Consider the following 24,146-nt stretch of genomic DNA (forward strand, 5'->3'; position numbering starts at 1 on the left):
ACTCCAGCAACACTTAAGGGAAGAGGAACAACTTTATTGACTGACTAACACGTTTTGGCTTGTGGCCTTCATCAGGGTCATAGTAAAATATTGTAGAAGTTTGCTTAACTAAAAGACAGGAAACAGAAAAAAATTCAAAATAACCAATCACATCTTCATAGATAAACATGTAACAGACTGATATTGGTTAATTGGCTAAGTCACACCCAAGTAAAGACTGGATTAGATCATTAATGATGAAGACGGGGGGAGGAGACATAATCACCACCAAAAAGTGATTGTCCCCTAAACCTAATAACTGGTTGGGCCACCCTTAGCAGCGACACTGCAATCAAGCGTTTGCGATAACTGGCAATGAGTCTTTCACAGTGCTGTGGAGGAATTTTGGCCCACTAATCTTTGTAGGATTGTTGTTATTCAGCCACGTAGAAGGGGTTTTGAGCATGAACTACCTTTTTTAAGGTCATGTCACAGCGTCACAATCGGATTCAGGTCAGGACTATGCCACTCCAAAGTCTTCATTTAGTTTTTCTTAAGATGAACATTTGTGTTTTGCAAAATAACCTCAGACCATCACACTACCACCACCATATTTTGCTGCTGGTAAAATGTTCCTTTCCTGAAATGTTGTGATGCTTTTACACCAAATGTAACAGGACACACCATTACATTTGGTGCATTACTCTGTGCATGCGGGTGGCCACAGAGCCCAGGAGGCAGGGTTATCCTGGGACAAGATCTGGATTTTTATCTGGGTGATTTTGATAAACATCAGAATTTTGTTGGTGAGATCTGTGATGTGAATATGTGGGACATTGTTCTGCCAGATAGCGTGATACAAGGCATGTTTGCAGGGGAGAGAGAACCAAGAGGAAATGTTTTTGACTGGGAAAACACAGAGCTGATAATTAACGGAGACGTAGAGGTCGCCACTCGTGAGCTGTAGTTATAATGCCACCCATAGGGTTGTATGAAATCTGATACTTTATTGATCAAAATGTGCATCAGTAATACTGACATCACTTCAGATTAATGTGTTTTGCGACCTAGTAAAAATATCTGCTCCGTCCTTCTCTATGCCTGATAAATCATTTTGATTTCAGAAATGCCGGACCTTCTGACAGTCATGTGACAAAGGAAGCACGCCATCTTTCTGTTCTAGAGTTTAATGTAACTGAACATAATAAAAAAAAAGTCATCATCAACAACAACTCATGCTATATTACACTGTGTCATTTCATTCATATATTCTCTCAAATATTTTAATAAGAAGTGCTGAAGATTCTACAATGTCTTTTAATTCAACAGGACGTATTAACGCATTAGTGGTTACGATTGACCACAGCTGGTTTCTCTCGGAGCATTTCCAGATGACTGCAGATTCCAAAATCCTCACTTCAATCAGCTGTATATGTTATTTAAGTTATTCAGAAGTGTCAACAGTTTGCCAAGGGCTGGAAGAAAACCCAAACGGTCACCCTCAGGTGAGAGGAAACTACTGAGGATGTTTACGAACAAGACAGAACCCATCAAAGCTCAAGATATTTCCCCAGGTTCATTTTGAAGTCAAGCTTTATGAATTGATTTATAGACAACAATGGAGTCTCTGATCACCTGCTCTGTTTATTCGGATAAGCAAACCTGAGATATTTTCTGTTTGAAGGATAAATGATGATGCATAAGTATGTATGACAGGTTTATTTTAACAACATTCAATGAACTGATCAACAGAGCACTTTATTCACTCAGTGTTGTGAATGTCTAGTTTTCCTGTGCTTATTTAAAACAGATGCAGATGCAGCCTCTTTGCTCTTCGGTTCTGACTGTTTGCCTGTGGCCAGAGCTGTAGCCATGGTTACTGGAACGGGTTGAGACTACACCGGGCTTAAAGCCAAGCTAGTCACAAGAGTCAAAGAGTCACCTCGTTGTGACGTTAGTTGAGCTTTGCTAAGCACTTCAGCTAACAAGCTAGTGCTAGCCTAACACTTGCTAACACATAGCTTGTGAAAAGGCTCTCTATGTCGTGTTAGCCCAACAACACAAATACTACTCGTTAACTAAAACCAGACAACTGCTGGAATAGCTCGCACCGGAAAACTCTTCTTCAATTACATATTCCTTCCAGGAATGCCTGGGAACTGAACTGCTGCTGGTGGTGGTACCCACGCACAGCAAAAACTGGTTAAAAAAAATCAATGAGAGAATCCTTCTAGGTTCTTATTTTTGTATGAAGAGCACAACATACAAGATACAGAAAGATATCACATGAAGTAAGAAAACCCGAAACCTATCCGGTCGTTAAGTCTTGACGTCACTAGCCGTGTCTGGGCCTGTGTTGCCAACTTAGCGACTTTGTCGCAATATTTAGCGAGTTTTCAGACCCCTTAGCGACTTTTTTTCTAAAAAAAGACGTGAAAGCCCGTATCACTTTTACTCTCAACAAGCAGCGGGTGCTGTAACGCAGTCAGTTGTTCTTTTACTCTTTTACTCTTATGCTGTTTTGTTGATCACAAGGTTTAAAACTACTTATAAACACACACAAAGTAACTCTCCCAGAGTGCCAATTTCGGGTCACTTTTGCCGGTCCAAGCCCGGGTAAAGGAGCAGGGTTGGAATTGTGACATTAAAAAAACAATAATTGCTAAAAGAAATTTAATTTGTATTTCTAAATAAACTCTAAATGCATTTAGGACGTTTTTTACTCACTTTATGTCTCTTCCACGATGTTATTTGTCTCTCCAACAACATAGGTTACAATTACATTAGCATGACCAATTATGCAAATTAGGCGATGACGTCATTTAGCGACTTCTAGCAACTTTTAGGACAGCCAATAGCGATTTTCCTTACTGAGGAGTTGGCAACACTGGTCTGGCCCTAAACTCCGCTGCAGGTCCATATATCTAACGATCACTATGGCATTACTGAGAGTTGAAAAACTGTCTAAAGTCTTTCATCTTTAATAAAATGATCAGTGTTCTGCTCTACCAGGTGTAACAATTGAGTTTAACATCCAGGCATCCATGAAAACGGAATTTATGACGTTTAACAGAGTTAGAAGTTAGCAGGAAGTTAGCTCGCTAGCTTCTATCTAAATACAATATAGCATGTCCTGACTGCGGGGTTTTGGAAACAAATTAAAACGTACAGCTCTGTTATCACTTCCAACATAAATGAAGACAGAAAACTAAACAGCAGGGACGTTTGTAGGGTTACTGAAGTTTGGCTAGCTGGTATATAATGATGTGCTACGTGACCGCTAGCGACACAGCTATGTTAGCATAATATAAACAAGCTAACTTTTTTTCCACTCGATAAAAGTTAACGTGAGTGTTCTCGGTGGTCAGGAACAAATGTAATCGCATGGCAGGATGCTGTAAAAGGACCAAACTTCAGCCAGGAGAACAACTGAGACAATCCATCCACAATACGAGGTTAGTCATTCATATACTGCTGCATGGGCTGGGCTGTAGTTACATCCTAGGTTGTAAAAACTGAGCTTAAATAAATGATTAGTGGTAATAAAAGCCGAGGGAGGTCAACAGTGATCACTGACTGTTTTAGGAGCTTTTTGAGATTAAATAGAAGAAAATACAAAACATTAAACATGTTAACAACACAAAAGCCATATTAAACGCAGACTACTTTAGGCCCGGAAGTAGGATTCGTCACGTCATCACTTAACGACTGGATAGACGAAACAGAGCTACATAAAAACCTACATTCTTGCATTGTAATTCCTCTTAGTATATTTTAAACTTTTATCAGACTCTTCCAGGTCAGTGTATAGTTTGTGCTAACTTTTGGTTTTGTTAACTGTTATTTGTAAATCATGCCTTTACCTATGGGTGTAATGGCATACTATGTGAATTATAATGACCTTCGACCTGAAGCAACGTCATTAGTTGTGTTTTGCAATGTGAAGTTTTTTATGAAATATATGAAACTTTTTGCCACAATTTTTCTTTTCATATTAGCCAGTACTCGGTTTAAAGTAGTTGGTATATTTAACGTATACTTTCACAGTATCATCAATATATGTGCCCAAATTTTGGACAGTAATTTTTTTAGGATAATTGTAGATTATTGATCAGAAAATGTTCTCAAAAATGTTGATATGAGATAAAATGAAATAACTGTAAAAATTTGAAGGCCTTATATATATATGATAATCTAATGCAATGGAACTAAATGCCAATCATTTCAGTGAAATGATCCAAAAATACATCTGGAAAAATTCAAATCAGCAGCAGCGTCTCTTTGACAGAAACAATGGCCTGGTTACTTCTCTAACACAGACGCCTTTCAACCAGACCATTGTTTCTGTCAAAGAGACGCCGCAGCTCATTTGAAAAAGTCAAATGAGAAACTATTTACAGAAACAATTTAAATGAGAAACATTTGAATTAAAAAACAAACAAACACCAAAACGGAAACAATTCAAACAGCAGCGGTGTCTTTTCTTCAGAAAACATAGAAAACAAACATTGTTTCACTGCAACAAATGGCTTTCAAACATTTTTGAGGTGTGCTGATGAAAATAAGTCTCTCAGGTCTTAAGGTTAGAAATCATCTTAATTTACACAAAATGCCTTTCTGTCATTTGAAATAAATGCTTAAGAAACGAAACACCCGTAGGTAAAGGTATGATGTAAATAACAGTTACCACATTAATCTTTTTTTTTTTTTTTTTTTTTTTGCCTGTCCCGTTTGGCTCTTTTGCCATCAGAATTGTTGTCTAAAGGCAAAGAAAGATGCCCAACGGATTTACTTTACCAAATTGACCATCCCAGCCTTGCCATAATGGTCCATTTGATTCATTGTTTATTTTATTTTCACTTGCTGAATACGGGACAGACTTGACTGGAGGAAAGAAAGGGAGAAAGAAAGAGAAACAGCTGAGAAGAGGGACGGGGGAGAAGGGCAAAAAACAAAAACCAACAGAATGGGCAGGAAAAAAAATGCATATATCGATCACCTGGATCACCTGTTGAGAAAGAAAAAGGAAAACAAGCAGAAGAGAACAAGAGCAACAGAATAAACAACATCACAATGATATATGGGAATTAGGGGTGCAACGATACTCGTATCGATATTGAACCGTTTGATACAGTGCTTTCGGTTGGAGCAGCAGCTGCTCTACTCTGAGCCCCTCCCGGATGGCCGAACTTCTCACCCTATCTCTAAGGGAGAGGCCAGCCACCCTTCGGTTCTGCTGAGCCAAATAAGACAGGTCAGGGTGAAGAAGTGACAGCCAAAGAAAAGCTTACCACAAAACGGAGAAGTTATGACAAATCAGACTATAAGGCAAAAAGAAAGTGCAGCTTTATGGTTTCATGGACAAAAGAATTTCTGTGGCTGCCATATGATGAGCTAAATAACCAGGGCTGCACATAAGTGGTCCGCAGGTGCGCATTCGCTGTCAAAATAAAAAACACGCACAAGGGTTAGGGTTAAATTTAAAAACTGTACTTTTGAGTTAAAATATATATTTATAATTTTAATAAATGACAAATTAAAAAGGCATGAACATTTTTTTTGTATCGAAAAAATATCGAACCGTGACACCAAAGTATCGAACCGAACCGTGAATTTTGTGTATCGTTGCACCCCTAATGGGAATATGACAGTAAATACTAAATATTAAACATTATTGTGCAGCACATAAGATCAACAGAACAGTGTGCTTTGAGGTAGGAGCCAAAAAGGGTGTAGTTTGTGGGTGTGATCACCCGTGTGTACACCTGTGAGCATGGACGCGCTTGTTTTTAAAAGGTTCCTTCATGTAATGATCTGCTAGAGGGTGTGGGGGGGCCACAGCCCCGTCCTCCAGGGCATGAAGCAGGTATGGAGGAGATCAAAACTCCAGACATCCAGAGGCCCTCAGAACCACATTAATCTAAGATGTTATGTAAAATCATTCATGATCGAAGACAAACACTGATCAAATCCAAATTTAATATGTACAAGAAAGAAAAGAAAAATCATCAATGACTCATAATGTGATGCTAAAAAACTTAAAAAAAATAATCACAATAAATAATCCACAGAAGTGTTTGTATTTGTTAAGACTTCGTGTAATTTTAGCATCTTCTTCTTCTTCTACCAAAACCAATGAAAACCAGCCAATCAATGACAGCCTGTTATTTGCATCGCAGGACTCTGAAACGGGGAGGATTTCTGGTACTCAGGTTATAAGACTGCCCAGCTGACTGTCTGCATTAGGACCTTTGGAGCATCACAGTACGTATACAGCTTCATTTTACTTTGTAACTTTACATAACTTTCAAAAAAACTCCCACTGATATTCTGTGTATAAATTAAAATCATGTTAACATATGAGTCTCATTTTCTGCAGGTTTGTGGAGACAAAATGAGACCTCTGATTGGCCTTTTCCTCATCGCCGTCTCCATGGCATTGGCTGGTAACGGTTTCTCTGTTCTTTTGTCCATCTCTGTGCAAGTTTGTAATTATGTCATTATTTACTTTTTATTGTTTATCTCATTTTCTATTTTCTTTATATGTTTTCTTGTCTTGATTAAATCCTTTTATCTGTCATTCATCCTCTCAGTGGCTCAGATGTCAAAATTTTTCATTTTTAAGAGCTCATTAAATTTGTGTGATGTCAGTTAAAACAGAACTAACAACAACAAACACATTTATGTACATAAACAGCTCTCGTGGGAGAGTTAAAGACATGGAGTTTGTTGCAGCTGAGTGTTTTGAACCTTTCAAAGGTTACAGGCCAAACCAACTTTATTTATAAAGTGCTCTAAGAACAGCAAGTTCTGACCAAAGTGCTTAACATTACGAAGAGAATGAAAATATGAATTAGTTCATACAATTTAATTACAATTAATTCGTTTACAATTTCATCAACACAAAAGAAAACTCTGCTTCTCAGGGAGTGTTCCCATTAAGACCCTGGTATTCTCCACTGCGACGAGCACCAGTTATGTTGAGATGATCCCTCAAAGGCCGATGAACCTGACTGCGTTCACTCTGTGCATGCGAGTGGCCACGGAGCTCAGCGGCCAGCGAGAGATCATCCTCTTTGCATACCGGACTGGAAGCTACGATGAGCTGAATGTGTGGCGTGAACTGGATGGAAGGTAGGACATCTCAAAGTCAACAGCATCTACACTGTGAGCTTTACAAAAACAATATCAACCAAATTTGATCTTATTGGTCCTGGTGTAAAATTGTTTTGATTCAAATGTAGTAAAATTGTGATTTTTCATGAAGCTGCCTGTGTGCAAGACTTTTATGACTAAAGGACGTATGGATGTTGTGTGTGCAGACTGTCCTTTTACATGGCTGGAGGTGGTGTTTTATTTAAAGTCCCTGAGCTCGGAGCCCTGCAGACCCACCTGTGTGTCACCTGGGATTCCACTTCAGGTTTAGCTGCCCTCTTCCTGGATGGCAAGAGGAGCTTATCCAAAATCTACAGGAAGGGTCACACTGTCAGGGCAGGAGGCAGGGTTATCCTGGGACAAGATCCGGATTCTTTCCTGGGTGATTTTGAAAACAACCAGAGTTTTGTTGGTGAGATCTGTGATGTGAACATGTGGGATGTTGTTCTGGCAGATAGCGTGATCCAAGGCATGTTTGCAGGGAAGAGAGTAGCAAGAGGAAATGTTTTTGACTGGGAAAGCACAGAGCTGAGAATTAACGGGGACGTCGAGGTCGCCATTCGTGAGCTGTAGCTATAATGCTCACCCACAGGAATAACCCCATTCTGCTGTATGAAATAATGGCTATTAATCAAACTGTGTGTCAATATCACTAACGTTACTTTAAGTTTTTAGAAAACAAATATGTGCTCACATCACCTGTTTTTAATTATATATTAAATACTCAACACAGATTCATATTGTTCTAGATTATTCTTATCACTTACTTGTACTTACTTTTAATCACACTGTCATAGTCCCATTGTTGTATTATGAGAGTTTTTAGAGCTTTTCTGTCAGTTATTTCCATGCATTGAGTTCTTTTAGTTTCCTTCCCCAGTCTCAGTCTAACGTTGCTACATGTGGGTTTGTGTCTAACCGCTGCATTTGTTATTTGTCTTCATTTTTGCTACCCCTCCTGTCGCCTGTGTCTACTTACCCTAATCACCCTTGTATGTGTGCCATCTTCCCCTCACACTTTTGTTTTAACGTCTGTGACGATATCTTGTATGTTTTCTCTCCATGCACTTGTGGATTTGGTTTCGTAAAAACTTTTACGTTTCCCTTTGTAGACTTGTGCCATCAGCTTATTAAAGATTGTCCTATTAAACCCTGCTGCCTCCTGTGTCTGCATTTCAATCCTCAGCTTTACACTCCATACAGTTGAAATAATATGCAGCTTGTGACATCGGCATATTTTATCACCAGGGGCTTAAAAATTAACAAGACAACACAGTGTCACTGATAATGCTGACTTCCCGGTCTTCAGGCTCATAAGTATCTCTGTTCTGATATGGTGTTTTTCTATAGTACTGGAGAACTCAAAGCACTCAGTGGCACACAAATAGTATAAAGGTGGTACTGCAGAAGAGTTTAGCTAATGTTTTGTACTACAGAACTGAAAAGAAGTATTTAGACTGTTTAGTTAAGTAAATGCTGTAATTGTACTGTATTTGTAATCATATAAACAGTACATTTGACAATAACTGAAACCAGCAGCACTGGCCAACAATGGGTTGTGAGGTCATTTTTTTCATTAACATGCAAATTGTCATGACCATTGATCAACAAACACTGATTAAAGACCATTGATCATTGGTCATTCATTCCCCAGCTTTTTAGAAGCTGCAGTCAGCTGAGACTGGATGGCCAATGATCAATGGTCTTTATTCAGTGTTTGTTGATCACTTGGATGAGTGACGAAACGTTTCTCCCACTGGGAGACATGAAAAAGGAACCGTAGGCCTAACACTGAACACCGGAAAACTAAGTCTAAGCATACATCACATGGAGAACAGAGTTAGATCTTTACCAAGAACACAGAGGAGGCTCAGAAACCTAAAAACCAGGAACTATAAATGTAATACAAACAGAAAACCATAATTGACAGAACAAAACTTGAACAAAAAGCACAAACACTGCGTGACCCAGGACCGTGACATTTTTCATTATAAAGCAAAAACCCCTCGATGTAATTTTTATTTTAGTGACAGAGCGCAAATATTTCCTTGCAGTTTTAAGTAAAATTTATATGATGTGATGAAACATTTTAAGACAAGTATATCAAGTTGAACTGTAGTAATGCTCTAGCAATATTATGGCATTATTAAACAATGTAAAGTTAGTATTACGTGTAGCTATTTCAGTGTTTATACTTATTAAATACACATGATGTATTTATATGTAACAATATTATAATTCAATAACATTTCTGGATATTTTACTTTTTATGGGTGGGATATTGTGTTATTACATGATAATAGTACTTTTCAGCAATTTTAAACCTGATTAATTTTATTGCAGCAGTGTTTGAATATATAATTATGTAATTTTGTTTTCACACATACCTTCTATTTAACATGAAAAATCCACAGAAATACACCAAACTTTAACTTACCACCTTGTGAAAGTACATCAGTTTTCAGTACTATAATTATGGGAAATTACTGTATGTTTTGGCACTACAACAGCTGGAATATGACAGGTTTTCTTGTTTTTTAAACGTTTTTTTACAGAGTACGTTTGCAACATTAATAACAGTAGTCTGAGGAGCTTGGAAAGAAAAGCGTCTGGACTTCTTTAAGTTGTTTGAAGACGTTTCACCTTCATCCGAGAAGCTTCTTCAGTTCTAGGGTCAAATGGTGGGGAGTCCCAGAGTTAAGCTCTGTGGGAGTGCCCCCCCCCCCCCGAGAGGACCCCCTAATGATCATCTACCTAATCACATGAGCCAAGGTGTGAAAACAGGTGTGGGTCCCAATCAGCCAGAGTTTCAGGTGAGCTCATTGTGAAACCTGGCCCCACCCTATCATGTGATTTCCTGAGGTCAGATGGCCCAGGATGTGAGTGGGCGTTAAGGCGTCTGGGAAGAATCTCAAAACTAGATTATGATGGCAGCCAGTTGGTGTCGTAAACCCCGCCTCTGTTCAAAGATGGTCGCTCACAGTGGCCATAGATGCTTCTTTCACTCCTCTTTCAAACCATCTGTCCTCTCTGTCCAAAATGTGAACATTGGCATCCTTGAAAGAGTGACCTTTGACCTTTAGATGAGGTGGCTCTTCTATGTTGTGCCATGTGTTTATGAACTGATTCTTTGGTTTCTCCAGTGTAGAGGTGTGAGCATTCCTTGCTTCACTGCACAGCATATACAACGTTGTTTAGTTTGTGTTTGGGAGTTTTGACTTTGGGTTTCTCTGATAAACATGAATTGATCTGAGAAACTCAGGATAGTCTTCTCCAAGCACGACATCCCAGCTTTTATTTAGAAACACAAGAATACAAACACTGATGATCAGGAGCAAACAATCCCAAAACTAGTAGACTCGGGGAAATGTGCAACAAGGAAACACAAAACCATGAGGGCAAACACCATAAACAAAAAAGTGTGGAGTTTTAACATAAATCCGAAGTTGAAACCAAAAGGACGTTGTGAAGTCACAAAACGCAGAATGAACCTAAAGATTGACCCAGAACTAAAGCCATGAAATATAACCAAAAGAAACTTGAAAATACAAAACTAAACACCAACAGTACAAAACCACGATCCAAACACTATCAAAAAAATTCCAAACTAGAGAAAACCTAAAAGTCAGAAAAACTCGAAGCCCTCAATCCAGGGACCCTGACAGCAGTCATAATACAGAGTAAAATTACAGATTATAAAGGTGACATTTTGACACACCTTTGCTACAATCACTCCATGTGCTATGGTACATAGATGATTGTAGCATTGTATGCATATTTGTTTGTTCCATATCTCCTGCATGTATACTGATAGGTTTGTTAGAATATAGTAATATAATTCAGGGAACCACATTTTAATCATGCTGCATCAGTCTGAAAAATTCAAATGAGCATCAGTGTCTCATTTACAGGAAGAATTCAAATAAGAAACATTTGAATTGCAAAAAAATACAACAGAAACAATTCAAATGAGCAGCAGTTTCTCTTCTGCAGAAACTATTGTCTGCTTTTCTCTTTGATAGAAATCTTTCTTGGACAATGGTCAGAAGACACGCTCGTGCTCATTTGCAAAATTCAAATAACCATCAGTGCGTTGTGAACAGAAAGAATTCAAATCAGAATTTATTTTTTAAATATTCCCTTTGAAATAAATGGCTAATAAATAAAACACCCACAGGTAAAGGCATGGTTCGCAAAAAACAGTTAGAACTTTAATCTAAATGACCTTTAACTACAGAACTCTGTAATTTTAGCAGCTGCTTCTACCAGTACCAGTGAACACCAAAGCCTGAAACCAGTAAGGAAGTTTAGAGAGCTGCAGAGATGTTATTTGCGTAGCAAGAATCTGAAATGGGGAGAGTTCAGTCACCGCTCAGTCGTCTGTCTGCAGGAGGATCTTTGTAGCAGCTCAGTATGTATACAGCTTCCTTTTATTTTGTAACTTCATATGACTTTTTGATAATCAATGCTGTGTACAAATGTTAGATTGCATTAACACATGAAAATATCTCGAAGCGCGGAGCTCCAGAACGTGGTGGCTAAGTTAGCGGTGGTGGCGGAGGATAACGAGAAGCTGAGAGCTAGGCTAATCGACGTTGAAAGCAGGAGCCGCCGCAACAATATTCGCCTCTTGGGGGTCCCTGAAAATATTGAATGGCCCAGGCCGACTGTGTTCTTTTCTCAGGTGCTTGTGGACATATTTGGAGTGGACGTTTTGAAAACGGCCCCGGAGTTGGATCGAGCCCACCGGGCACTGGTGGCAAGACCAGGCCCCAACGCGAAACCCCGAGCGGTTGTTGTCTGTTTCCATAGCTACCAGACCCGTGAGCTCGTTGTGCGCAAAGCTCGGGAAATGCGGGGTAAACTGAAATATAAGGACACCCCCATCCATATTGTCGAGGACTATTGCCCTGAGGTGCTGGAACAACGGTCCGCTTACCGCGGAGTTATGAACGAGTTGTACGATCTTGGACTCAAGCCTCAGCTTCGCTACCCGGCCAAACTGTTCGTTATGACTGACGAAGGGAACCGGAAGCGACTGGCGTCACCAGGCGACGCTCGGAGCTATATCGCCTTACACAGTCCCCTGAGTTCTAACATTCTGGAAACCTGATCTGAGGGTCATGGTTGGATCCTGCCACTTCCATAGAAGGGCTCATGACATTTTAGTTTGATGTTTGGTACCTAGAGGACAGCATGGTTTGAGTAATTCTAACCTCATTGTTTTTTCTGTTTTTCTCTCATTTTCCTTTATAATACCCCTGTTTATATTTTGTTCTAATATCACTGTTGGCACGCTAGTCTGCTACGTATACATATATGTATATACTGTTTTACTTTATATAAACACACATTTTTTCATTATTATTGCCTCTCCTACAGTTTGATTCCTGCCATGTACAAATGGGGGACAACAATACCCCAGCCTGCCTTTTTTGTGCTTTTCTTCTGTCCGTTTTTGTATAGTAAGATACATCCTAGTTCCTCAATTTTTTCTAGCAGAATATTGACAAGGCATATTTTCATAGTGAGACCTTGCCGCCACAGGGAAGCAAGCCATTTGATAAGAGTTGTGATGGCGAAGTCTTCACATGGGAATGTTTACACCCTGCTGTGCAATGGACACTTGCAAGTTTTGTTTTCGGGGGTATCCAGGTCCAATTTATGTTGTTCGATCTGTATGTATGTATTGCCTTGTTTTATGTTTTTTCTGTTGTTGTTGTTGTTGTGTCTTATTTATTTTATTTTATTTTATTTTATTTACTTATTTTTCTTTCTGTTTTTTTTTTTTTCCCCCCTGTTCTGTTCACAGTCTACTACCTCAAATACAGACACCAGCTTTCCCCTGGCCACGGTCAACTTGTCAAACCAAAGACCTGTCTGAATATAGTAAGGTATGTCGAGCACAATCAATGGTCTTAGAATTGTCTCCTGGAATGTGAGAGGGGTGGGGAATGCAACCAAAGTTAACAAAGTTATGGCGCATTTACAGCAGCTTAAAGGAGATGTGTTTTTTCTTCAAGAGACACATCTCTTTCTACAACTGGTCCGTCAGGTTATTGTCTCCCCAGAAACACTTCCCTTGTGCTTTTGGAAATTAGTTTTTTCCTATTTCTGTTGTGTTTTGTGTGCTTTTGCAGCATTTTTCTTATTGCTGGTGTTTTCTTAAGTTGCAGTCCGTTTGGCCTCTGAGGGCCACTGTAGGGTTTTACATTAAGCTGGCTGTGTGCAGACTTATAATGATTGTTTGTGTGTGCAGACTGTCCTTTTATCTAGCTGGAGATCCTGTTTTATTTAAAGTCCCTGAGCTCGGAGCCCTGCAGACCCACCTGTGTGTCACCTGGGATTCCACTTCAGGTTTAGCTGCCCTCTTCCTGGATGGCAAGAGGAGCTTATCTAAAATCTACAGGAAGGGTCACACTGTCAGGGCAGGAGGCAGGGTTATCCTGGGACAAGATCCGGATTTTTATCTGGGTGATTTTGATAAACATCAGAATTTTGTTGGTGAAATCTGTGATGTGAACATGTGGGACGTTGTTCTGGCAGATAGCGTGATCCAAGGCATGTTTGCAGGGGAGAGAGAACCAAGAGGAAATGTTTTTGACTGGGAAAGCACAGAGCTGAGAATTAAAGGGGACGTAGAGGTCGCCATTCGTGAGCTGTACACTCCTGAAGCTGACGTGTGAGGACTCACAGTGTTTATGATGTTTTTCACACGGGCTGGACCACAGTAGCGTTCACGGTTTGTTTGTTTTTTCTTTTTGAATAGCATGGCCTTAAATAACTCTGTATTTATTTATTTTTTACGTGTATTGACACTTGTTACTTATGTTTTAATTAAAGATTCTGTTCATTTATTTACTGATTGATATGTTTCCCTGATGGCCAATTAACATCAATCAGAGAGCTCATTTTCATTTTACGTTGTGGGACACACAGAGCCCACTTTGAACTTAAGTGTCCAGACCAGTGAAACCACATAATAAATGGGTAAAATTACAAAAAAGTGCAGCTGTTTCATTCCAAGACTGTGTAATGTGTAATCATAAAATATTAATTCACAGAAAATTGTTGTCATTGTTTATTTATTGCTTAATTACTTTCTGAATTTCAGTGGCAGGGAGGAGTCTTTATCAACAGGAGAAGCTGGAAACCAGAATACAAGTAAAAATCTAAAAAGTAAAAAATAAAATTTTATTTATATAGCATCTTTCTAGATAAAAAGATCACAAAGTGCTTCACGAAGGGATGACAGAGTATAAAACAGAGTCTTTGTAAGGCCTGATTCTGGCCCCCGAGCTGTATGTTGGACATCCCATCCAGTAAGAACATACAATCCTTACCAAGCCAGTATTCATAATGAATTCATATATTATATATAATTGCTTACATGCATATTTCCAGGAATTTTTTAAAGTCGGATAGGCAAAAAAGAAGAATGGGAAGACTCTGTTGGGTTGCAATCAAGTTAGACATTAAAAAATATCTTATTGCTTTGCATTGAATTGCTTTTTCATACAGTTTGAGTCATTATCAGTTTTAACTTAAACAAACCCTCTGTAATATACTGTTCGTATTGCTCCCTCTTGTGGTCTTCTGAAGTTTTATAAAACATGAAAAGTTTTGTCCACTTTCGGGCTATGTTTATAGTTTATTTCTTTATAATTTCAATTTCGTGTTGGGGTTTTTTTTTTTTGGTCTGATTTTCTTTTGTAATACTGTTCGACAACTTCAAGGATAGCATTTTGTTTCCCCACCCCAAAAAACACAGTTGGTACATTCCAGTTTAACAGGCACGGACGGGGTTCGAACCCGCGATCTTCGGTTTACGAGACCGACGCCTTACCACTTGGCCACCGCGCCTGGTAATATAAAACCTGCAGTATCTGTCAATTTCAAGGTACAGCGTCAACGTGTGACGTAAGTGCTGAGATTTCATTTGACCGTTTCACTGACGGAGAAGAATCACGATCCCGAACTCCATCCAAAATCTGTTCAGTTTTGGCTTTCTCATCATCAACACGCAAATGCACGTCATATTATAAAAGCCAAGGACGGAAATTCTTTAAAACTGAGATAAAATATCCTGACAACATCATGTATGAAGCCGAGTGTCCCAGTCGAAGGCATTGCTGATAAAGACTGCCTCAGGTTATGGTTTATAGGCTACGTTTTTGGGTCTGTGCGAAGTAAGAAAATTCGTTATGTTTCTGAATGGAGTTTGGCGTTTCTTCACGACCTCACATACGCGATGAAAGGGTGTCTTCAAGGGAAACGCACCCGGAAGCAGATGAAGTGGCTCACGACAGATGGGATTTCACACTTTCCTTTTTAACCGCTAACTGTAGAGTCAGCATGATGATGTGAAAGACTCCTGTACATGTATGGCATGGAGGAAGGGCTGTCTGATCCTCGAGTAATGCTGTGAGTAATGGCGCCTCTTTAAAAGAATCAAAGCTAGCTTTAGCTTGCTGGTAAAGCGATAGCTTGGTAGCTAGCAGGGGAGAAGTTTGTGTGCAAGGTGCATTATTTTCAGTCTGCTGCATGTGCGCTCCTTGTGAGATTTTACTGACAGGGCCATTATCACGTCTTTGTAGTATTATTTATGTTTTGTGTAATACATCAACGAATTATGTGTTCAATGGGGCATGGAACAACCTGGAAAACCTGGAAAAGCCATTGGATTACATGATTAATGTTTCGAAAAGAATATTAAAACCAGGAAATTTACTTTGTATTATAGTTAGTTAGCTAAATAAAATGGACAGAGGGAGATTTATATTTGTTAGATCACCAGAGGGGCGGCACGGTGGTTAGCACTGTTGCCGCACAGCAAGAAGGTCCTGAGTTCAATTCCACCATCAGGCCGGGGTCTTTCTGTGTGGAGTTTGCATGTTTTCCCCGTGTTTGCGTGGGTTCTCTCCGGGTCCTCCGGTTTCCTCCCACCGTCCAAAGACATGCAGCTTGTGGGGATAGGTTAATTGGATAATCCAAATTGCCACTAGGTGTGAATGTGTGAATGAATGTGAGTGTGAATGGTTGTCTGTCCCTGTGTGTTGGCCCTGCGACAGACTGGCGACCTGTCCAGGGTGTACCCCGCCTCTCGCCCTATGACAGCTGGGATAGGCTCCAGCGCCCCCCGCGACCCTGAAAAGGATAAGCGGAAGCGAATGGATGGATGGAGATCACCAGATCCCAAATCTGTGTTTAAGGCATTATCCAATTAGCACTGATGCTTCAAATGAGCAAAATTCACTAAATCGTCTTACTCTTTGATTTGATTCAGTGTGAGGTGACCTGTGACCGAGCCTAGAAAGTGTTTACTGAGTTTTCCCAGGTGCTCTTGTGTGGCATAGACTTGCATAGGACTGGGACTCTTTGTGCAACGAAAGGTGTCGCCCCCTGGTGTCGTTTAAAAAGAAGGTTTAACAGGTTTAATGCACTTCCACTGGCTTCACTTTTCAAACCTGGAAGCTACAACCATCTCCTACTCTCTCTGTGATGTAATATCTGACCTGAGCTCCAGGAGCACTGAATCACCGAATGTTTTAAATAATCATGTAAACCTGCTTCTAGACCGTGTGTAAAACATCAAAGTCTTTTCTTAGCATTTAGGGAATTATTGTGGCTCTAGCCAAATTCCTGTTGGTCATTTCACTCAGTTTAAAAAAAAAAAAAAAAACTTTTAAGGTAAGTTTTTTTTTCCATCAACAGCCTGGAACTTCTTTGGGTGCTGTGTCATGAATACAAGCCTTCACTGCAGAGGTATTATAAGCAGTAATGATATAGGACATGGTTTTGTTTTCACCTGGATAGTCTGTCTCTGTGTCTTATGGCAAATTATGGGGCTGCAGGAGGTTTTCAGACCTTTGGCATGAATTGCTAAATGTCGGTTTGACTGTTGACAGATCTGGTCAACACAACCGTGCAAAGGACAGTAGCCTTTATTTTGCAGGTGTGTTGTTGAACACACCTGTCGAAATCAGTCAAAGGCGGGTGTGGTACTGACATAATCATGTAACAATAGTGGCTCACAGGTCAGAATATCAACATGTTAATGGTTGTCATGGTTGGTGTGCAGGAGCGGATCTACAGGGGTGGCACGGGGTGACCCCTAAAATAATCTCTTGCCTCTAGTTTTGCATATGAAAATGTTGCTTATTAAAATAAGATAGTATTAACAGTTTGAACATAGCCACAGTTAACATTGAATATAATTTCTAAAACTGAATGTATTACATAGTGTTATTCCCCCTCCACTATTAAAAAATGGTTGTGCCCATAGCTCGGACCAGCTTCATTTCTTGTTGTCAGTAGCAACCGATGCCTATGATTGTGCCAGAGCACAGTCAACATCACTATGGCGTTTTTTTTTGTGCCACTATTCTGAGCGCACGTAGTAAAAATTTGAGTGCACGTAAAAAAAATTGCAAGTACAAGTGTTGCATTTTGAGGTGAATTTTATTTTGAGTGAAGAAAAGCTCAATTTGAGCGAACAAAATTCATTGCTGCGTGCAAAAAATGTATTTCAGTGTTTGCTATTATCCATACACACACACACACACACACACACACACACACACTCTTTCTGTACACCGTTCTATTTGTGCCACAAAACCAACCAATCACAGACTTGAATGCAAAAAAAATCTGATTAGCTGTTTTGGTGTCCAATCAGCTCGCTAGCTACTGTAGCTAAACTGGGGCTGCTATTGTGTATATGGATAATAGCAAACACTGAAGTACATTTTTTTGCACGCAGCAAAGAATTTGTTCTCCTCAAAATGCAACACTTGTACTGGCAAATTGTTTTTACGTGCGCTATATTTTAAAAAAAATTTTTTTTACATGCACTCAGAATAGTGGCACAAAAATGACGCCATACATCACAGGCACGTCAGATCTGAAGAGTGATGCACCTCCTGCTGTCAGGCCTGCAGGGTTTAGGCCGGCGGTGTTGTCCTCTCCTCTGTGCCTAAGTTTTTAAAATTTACAATTTATATTTTCATTTCAAGTTATGAAAATCTTTCACAAAACATGTTTGTGGCTGTTACAGTAAAAACTGTAACTTTTTTCTCCTCGATTTTTATGTTTTTGTGTGATTTCAGATCAGTTGTGTTAATGAAAAAATAACTGTAAATTCAGACACGTGAGATTGTGCTCAAAATAATGATACCAAACAAACCAAAGTTATACCCTGGAGCCCAGAGGCTTAACCCAATAAATAATGAAAGGTTAGGTTTCAATTTTTGGTGAAAAACGTGTTCATGACAGTGCAGATTTCAGTCTTTTTGTGTAAATTTAAGCATGTAACAATTTGATTATTTCTAATAAAAAAAATAATATATAAAAAAATATATAAAATATAAAAATAATATAGAAATAATAAAAAAAGGGTGTGATACTTAGTAATAGTATAAATCTATACATTACATAAAATCAAAATGTTTAATTATCTTGGCTAAAGAAAATTATTAAGTTATAAACTATATTTATATGAAACATTTGCATACTTACTGCATTTGATGCATTATAACCTTATATAATCCATATTACTGGATGGTGGTGTGACCCCATGAGAGAAGAGTTTGTGGACAGCCTGTTTTGATGTTCAGCTGAAACTGGTTTCACCATATATCCCATTGCATCAGGTGAAAGAGCACAAAAAGGCCTCCGATATACGATATGACGTATAATCTGTGCATGTAGAGGGAAAAGTGTTGCAATAAAACGATTGAAATGTAGTTTTTCAAAATCAGAATAAAGGAAAATTTGGACACAGTGTAACTACAGGAGAAAGCTTTGTCATAAAACGGTGCCATCAGAAGATTTCAGAACGCAGGTTCGGTCATCAGAAGTTCAAAGTTTTGTGACTTGTTTAAACGTTAATCAACGTTTTTACAATAGAGACCTTTGAGACGATTTTTATTTGAATGCCGTTCTTTGACCTTTTTTTTTATGAATTACATAAAAAACATGGGACCAGTCACTACTGGGAATCGTGGCCCGTTATTCCCAGTCGAGCTGCATGTTTTGAAATCATTTCGTAGAGGCTCTCAAAGCTGCAGAATGAGTTATGCATCAAAATTCAGCATAGAAGAAGTCGTGTGCTTCAGTGCTTTGCATTGACCCACTTACATTTAAATCATCAAGTTAAAACTGTCTGAAACATGAACCTGTATTATAATAATAATAATTATTATTATTATCTATTATTTATTGAATGCAGAAATGTTTTATAATGTTAAATCTTATTATAATATTATTATTTTATTTCTCCATGAGTCCATATTGATAACATAGTGTGCATCGTGTTTCAGCAGTGCTGCATCTTTTATACCGTCAATGATATGAAACCAGGGCTTCCTGCACTAACACGTGTGATATGCTGATCAGAACAAACTGATTTGGTGTTTTTGGTTTTTTTTAAGGATTTCATCTTGTATCTGAATTATTTACGTGTTGTTCCCATGTTCCAGTCTGTAACAGAGTCTGATCTACAGCTGAGCCTCCATCCTCCTGCTTAGCCATGCCGTTGGTGGTGGATGCTGTGTGGGCGCTGTGGAGCATCACAGCCGGCGTCTACGACTACTTCCACACCAGTGCCATGGAGGAGAGGATCCACACACTGGAGAACGTCCTCTCCATCCACCAGTTTGTGATTGCAGGCCTGTCAGCAGGCCTCATTCTGCTCATGACCTACATACTGTTGAGAAAACACTAAAACCGTCCTCACCTGAAGGACAAGCGCCCGCTAGAGGTCGTTTGCCTGAAGGATGGCATGTTTGGTGACAGTCAGGATGTCCCAGATGAAGTCGGGAGGACTGATGGGCTCCTAAGTCTGACCAACAAGGCTCCACCGGGACATGCTTTCTAAAACCTGGTGCACTTTGGGTAGTGGCTGCTTGGTTGGTTTGTCTGTTTGCTGCTTTGTTTAAATGTTAAATTATCCTGCTAAAAGAAACATAACAGCTTCTCAAGGCGAATTTGCACTCTGTTTACCTGAACATGAAGGACTTCATTATTTAGGAAAAACCACCTGAGATGGCGTCAAGAACTCAAACACCTCCTCAGAGTGTAACGAAGGAGTTAAAATGAAGTTATTGTCGGTTTTAAAAGGGAAGAAGCCCAGAATGACTGTGATCACTGCTTCATTTTTAACACTGTTGTTGAAAAATCACACCATAATTAACTCGATCAGTTCTTCTTTTGTGCTTCCAAATGAATCATGTTATTTGTTAAGACAAATAATCTGAGATGCATCCAAATTGCCCGTTAATCTTTACATCTTCTAGCTCCATCTTCATGACTTATAAATGGTGGCAATGTCTGAATGAGACACGTGATATTGTGGACTAATTAGGGGCCCGTTCTCACTGATCCGAGCCAGAATTACACGTGTGAGACCTCAGGTGCACTACTCAGTTTAGGAGATGGTGTCAGTGGTTTGTTCAGTTTCTCGTGTCAGAATACTTTTTTGTAGATGATTTGAACCCTCGGACCGTTACAGGGAGTCTATGGTTAAAATCAGCTACGGAAAGCACACAGGAAGAGAAGGAAACCAAGTCTTTCGCTAAAATGTCAACAGTGAGGGGATTACCCATCGCTAATAAGGTTGTGACAGTGAAGTGGACTTATTCTGCTTATGCAAAGTTACTCTAATTGAATAGCTTTGCATGATTCACAGCTCAACATACGCTTTGATCCAACCCTGAAGTTCATCTTCTGTCTAAAATGAGATGTTTTAGCCCCTCCCCCTTTAATCCAATACAACTTTATTTAACCCAACTTTCTTTTTGGTCTCAGTCACACAAACCAGCCACCAACCACCTGGCAACCTCCAGACGCTGGGGAAAAATGTATACTTTCTGAATTCATTGGGTTGCCTTAGGTTGATGGCTGTTGTCAGTTGAAATCAGTTGCAAAGAAACCCTGTCGAGATGTTTTGGTCACTAGCTGCAGACTAAAAGCACAACTTTTAGTTTGGAGGCATCGGTCTCTGTTTCATTGTTTCACTAACCAAAGTAAATGTGGACGGAGGAACAGTAACATCAGCCTGGGTTTTGACTTTCATTGACTTTATGCAGTGTTTAATTTTTAAATTGATTCAGTGGGACAGAAATGCCAAAAATGTGATGTCTGGGTCTGCTAAGCTTGATGGGAATATGGTCATACTAGAATCTACCCCATCTCTGAGACTGGTTCCAACATGCACAGTCCCGTCATGGTATTTGCTGTAAAAGATTATAATCAGAGATTTTAAAACATGCTCTGTGGCAACTGTGGTTTGTAATTACCCTGATTCCACCGACACACCTGGACTTGGAGGATAAACTCAAAAAACGCTTCAAATGCTGGGAAATGAATTTGTCCTGTACGTGGTTTATTTATTTTTAAACACCAAAGGGAAATGATCATGTAGGATGGAGGTTAAAGTCTGCATTTAATGTGGAAAAGGGAGATTGGGCGTTTAATCTGTTTGTTTACATTTTTACTAATGTGTGTGTTAGGATTTAACCGATTCTTGGTGGCTCACTCACTGCTGTTCCTGCTCACACTGGGCTTCATTGTCAGTGTACTGTAAACACTACTGTGTGCTCTACCCAGCCGAACCTCTGCCGCGACTGCTATTAAAAGGGAATATGTTTGAATATTGATCAGAATTTAAGTCCAGACTTTGTTGTCTTTTATTCATAATTTGTGTTTGCTGATTTACGTTTTTTTGTTGCTGTTCCTCTTTTCTTTTGTCCTCTCACCTCCCTGCTCCTTCAGCCTGGCTCTGTAAGAGTTCTTTTCCTGTTGAAAGGGAGCTCTTCCTCCCCGCCATTGCCAATTGTTTTGACATAGAGGATCATCTCATGGTTGGGAATCTTTTTCTACTATTGTAAAGGATTTTTCCTGTGAAGACTGCTTTGGTAGTATGGGGTATTAGCCCTGTTGTCACGTGTTCTTCCGTCCTTGTACGACCACAGTGGAAGCACAGTTCTCATTTCCAGCAATAAGTCAAATTAGGCCAGTGTGACTGGAACTTTTATGGACAAACATTTGTAGGCAAAGTCAAGGAGATGAAGTTGGAGATCGCATCTTTGCGTTTTTGTGAATGGCGTGGTCAACAAACGCTCACTATACTGCCAAAGGTATTCACTCAACCATCCAGATAATTGAATTCAGGTGTTCCAGTCACTTCCATGACCACAGGTGTATAAAATGAAGCACCTACACACGCAGACTGTTTCTACAAACATAGGTGTTTGTTTGGTGGAGGGGGGATTATGGTGTGGGGTTGTTTTCAGAAGCTGAGCATGGCTCCTTAGTTCCAATGAAAGGAACTCTTAATGCTTCAACATACCAAGGCATTTTGGACAATTTCATGCTCCCACCTCTGTGGGAACAGTTTGGACATGGCCCCTTTCTGTCCCAACATTACTGCACACCAGTGTAGAAAGCAAGATCCATAAAGACTTGAATGAGTGTTTGGTGTGGAAGAACGTGACTGGCCTGCACAGACTCCTGACCTCAACCCGATGGAGGACCTTTGAGATGAATTGGAGCAGAGACTGTGAGCCAGGTCTTCTCGTCCAACATCAGTGTCTGACTTCACAAATGTGCTTCTGGAAAAATGGTCACAAATTCCCAGAAACACTCCTAAACACTGTGGGAAGCCTTGCCAGAAGGGTTGAAGCTGTTATAGCTGCACACTGCGACTGGTCTGTTGTGGTGAAGAAAGGGCAAATTTGTTGTTTCATGGTTTTATCTATGGCCTCGAGCTGTGGCTAGTGACCTACAGAATAAGATCAACAACTTAGTGTCTTCCCCAAAGAGGAGAAGGCTCAGAGGGAGGTCTGAGAATCATCTCTGCTTGGACTGATGTCCCTCCAACCTGGATGAGGGGTAGAAGATGGGAGGATGGATTTTGTAGGATCTGTACATAGATTATAAAGCTCCTAAGACAACTGCTGATCTGAGTTTTTGTCATAGAAGTCAAAATAAAGTTAATTAAATTGATGATATTTTTATAATTTTAATTTTCTTATGGGAAGCACAGAAGCAGTAATCTAATACATCTCTAAGAGGATCCAAAGTCTTATAATTACCTTATAGAACATCATGACACAGAAAACCCATTTGGAAAAATACAGCAGCATTTAATTTATAATATTGTGCAAGTAAAAATAAAAAGTACAAGAGCTGCACTGAATTCCACGTCATGTCTTCTAAGTACTGAGTGTTCACAAGCTATTTTAGGCCTCGTTACATTTTTGGGTCAGTGGTTCAGTCGTCTGCAGGCAATACAGCACTGCTTGCAACTGAAATGTTTACCATAAAAAGTCTCTCCAAACTGTACTCATAGCCCTGATTTCCAGTGTAATTTCTCATCAATCAAAAAAATTTTTTTTAATTAACCTTTAGTAAAGCAATTTATTTTCCATTCAGGATAAAATTCCAACATTTCTACATGTGGATATTGAAGGGTGCTGATTCAAAGCGAAGCGATAATTATACAAAGAATATTTTTTAATTTTCTACATTTATGTAATTTAGAATTTTTAAAACAAAAACGTAAATCTCTTAAAAATAACAATGATACCATTTATATGTAAAAACATGAATAGTATTTTAATCTATTTTGTCTGTAGTCAAATGTGATGATTTATTGGCTATAGATGCCCCAAATTAGATAAATAATATTATTGTTATTATTTATTTATTTATTTATTTTCACAGTTAGTGACTTGCGTGAATAATGTATACATATTCAGACCTTCTGGCTCGCTACCCAACGCAACGGGCGGCAAAACGTGCCTTCTTCAGAGTCTCGCTGACGAGCGCGATGATTGGACAGAGGTATTTAGAAGGTGGACACGAAGACGCAACGTATATCTGTGAAGTCGCTGAATTGAGGCCACATAAAGGAAGTTTGCCTTCCTAATAAAAGCTGAACAATTGCGTGAGGGTTTTTTTTTTTTTTAAATCTACTTTGTATTGTAAGATTTTCTATTTAATTTTTTTCT

At 39.3% G+C, this 24,146-nt stretch overlaps 1 protein-coding gene, 1 long non-coding RNA gene, 1 other non-coding gene and 1 pseudogene across 4 annotated transcripts; 3 read left to right on the forward strand and 1 right to left on the reverse strand.

Moving 5' to 3' along the window:
* The first annotated feature begins 2,973 nt into the window (after positions 1 to 2,973).
* Positions 2,974 to 8,325, forward strand: LOC147333175 (C-reactive protein-like). Its single transcript, XM_086290161.1, has 5 exons — positions 2,974 to 3,434; positions 6,159 to 6,243; positions 6,359 to 6,425; positions 6,906 to 7,113; positions 7,302 to 8,325. Exons 3-5 carry the CDS (start codon positions 6,374 to 6,376, stop codon positions 7,705 to 7,707), a joined length of 666 nt encoding a protein of 221 aa, XP_086146287.1. The 5' UTR covers positions 2,974 to 3,434; positions 6,159 to 6,243; positions 6,359 to 6,373; the 3' UTR covers positions 7,708 to 8,325.
* Positions 8,326 to 11,419: 3,094 nt separating this feature from the next.
* LOC147333176 (C-reactive protein pseudogene) lies at positions 11,420 to 14,155 on the forward strand (annotated as a pseudogene). Its single transcript, XR_015128880.1, has 2 exons — positions 11,420 to 11,545; positions 11,819 to 14,155. The product of XR_015128880.1 is annotated as a C-reactive protein pseudogene (transcript).
* A 619-nt stretch (positions 14,156 to 14,774) lies between these two features.
* On the forward strand, positions 14,775 to 21,797 carry LOC147333177 (uncharacterized). Its single transcript, XR_015128881.1, has 2 exons — positions 14,775 to 15,558; positions 19,614 to 21,797. It is a non-coding gene; the product is annotated as an uncharacterized LOC147333177 (long non-coding RNA).
* trnat-cgu (transfer RNA threonine (anticodon CGU)) lies at positions 14,926 to 14,997 on the reverse strand. Its single transcript has one exon. It is a non-coding gene; the product is annotated as a tRNA-Thr (tRNA).
* Positions 21,798 to 24,146: the final 2,349 nt, after the last annotated feature.

The sequence above is a fragment of the Aulonocara sp. 'chitande type north' Nkhata Bay genome, linkage group LG4 (assembly GCF_057382095.1).
Source record: "Aulonocara sp. 'chitande type north' Nkhata Bay isolate Kocher_YH1m ecotype deep benthic linkage group LG4, A_spYH_male_GT1.1, whole genome shotgun sequence".
Lineage (NCBI taxonomy): Eukaryota > Metazoa > Chordata > Actinopteri > Cichliformes > Cichlidae > Aulonocara > Aulonocara sp. 'chitande type north' Nkhata Bay.

What these genes read in the sequence shown, in the direction of transcription:
- LOC147333175 (XM_086290161.1), top strand. Translation starts at nt 6,374, where the DNA reads ATGAGACCTCTGATTGGCCTTTTCCTCATCGCCGTCTCCATGGCATTG. An exon ending in CGTCTCCATGGCATTGGCTG is followed by an intron (nt 6,426 to 6,905) that starts GTAACGGTTTCT and finishes TCTGCTTCTCAG; the next exon opens with GGAGTGTTCCCATTAAGACC. An exon ending in TGGCGTGAACTGGATGGAAG is followed by an intron (nt 7,114 to 7,301) that starts GTAGGACATCTC and finishes TTGTGTGTGCAG; the next exon opens with ACTGTCCTTTTACATGGCTG.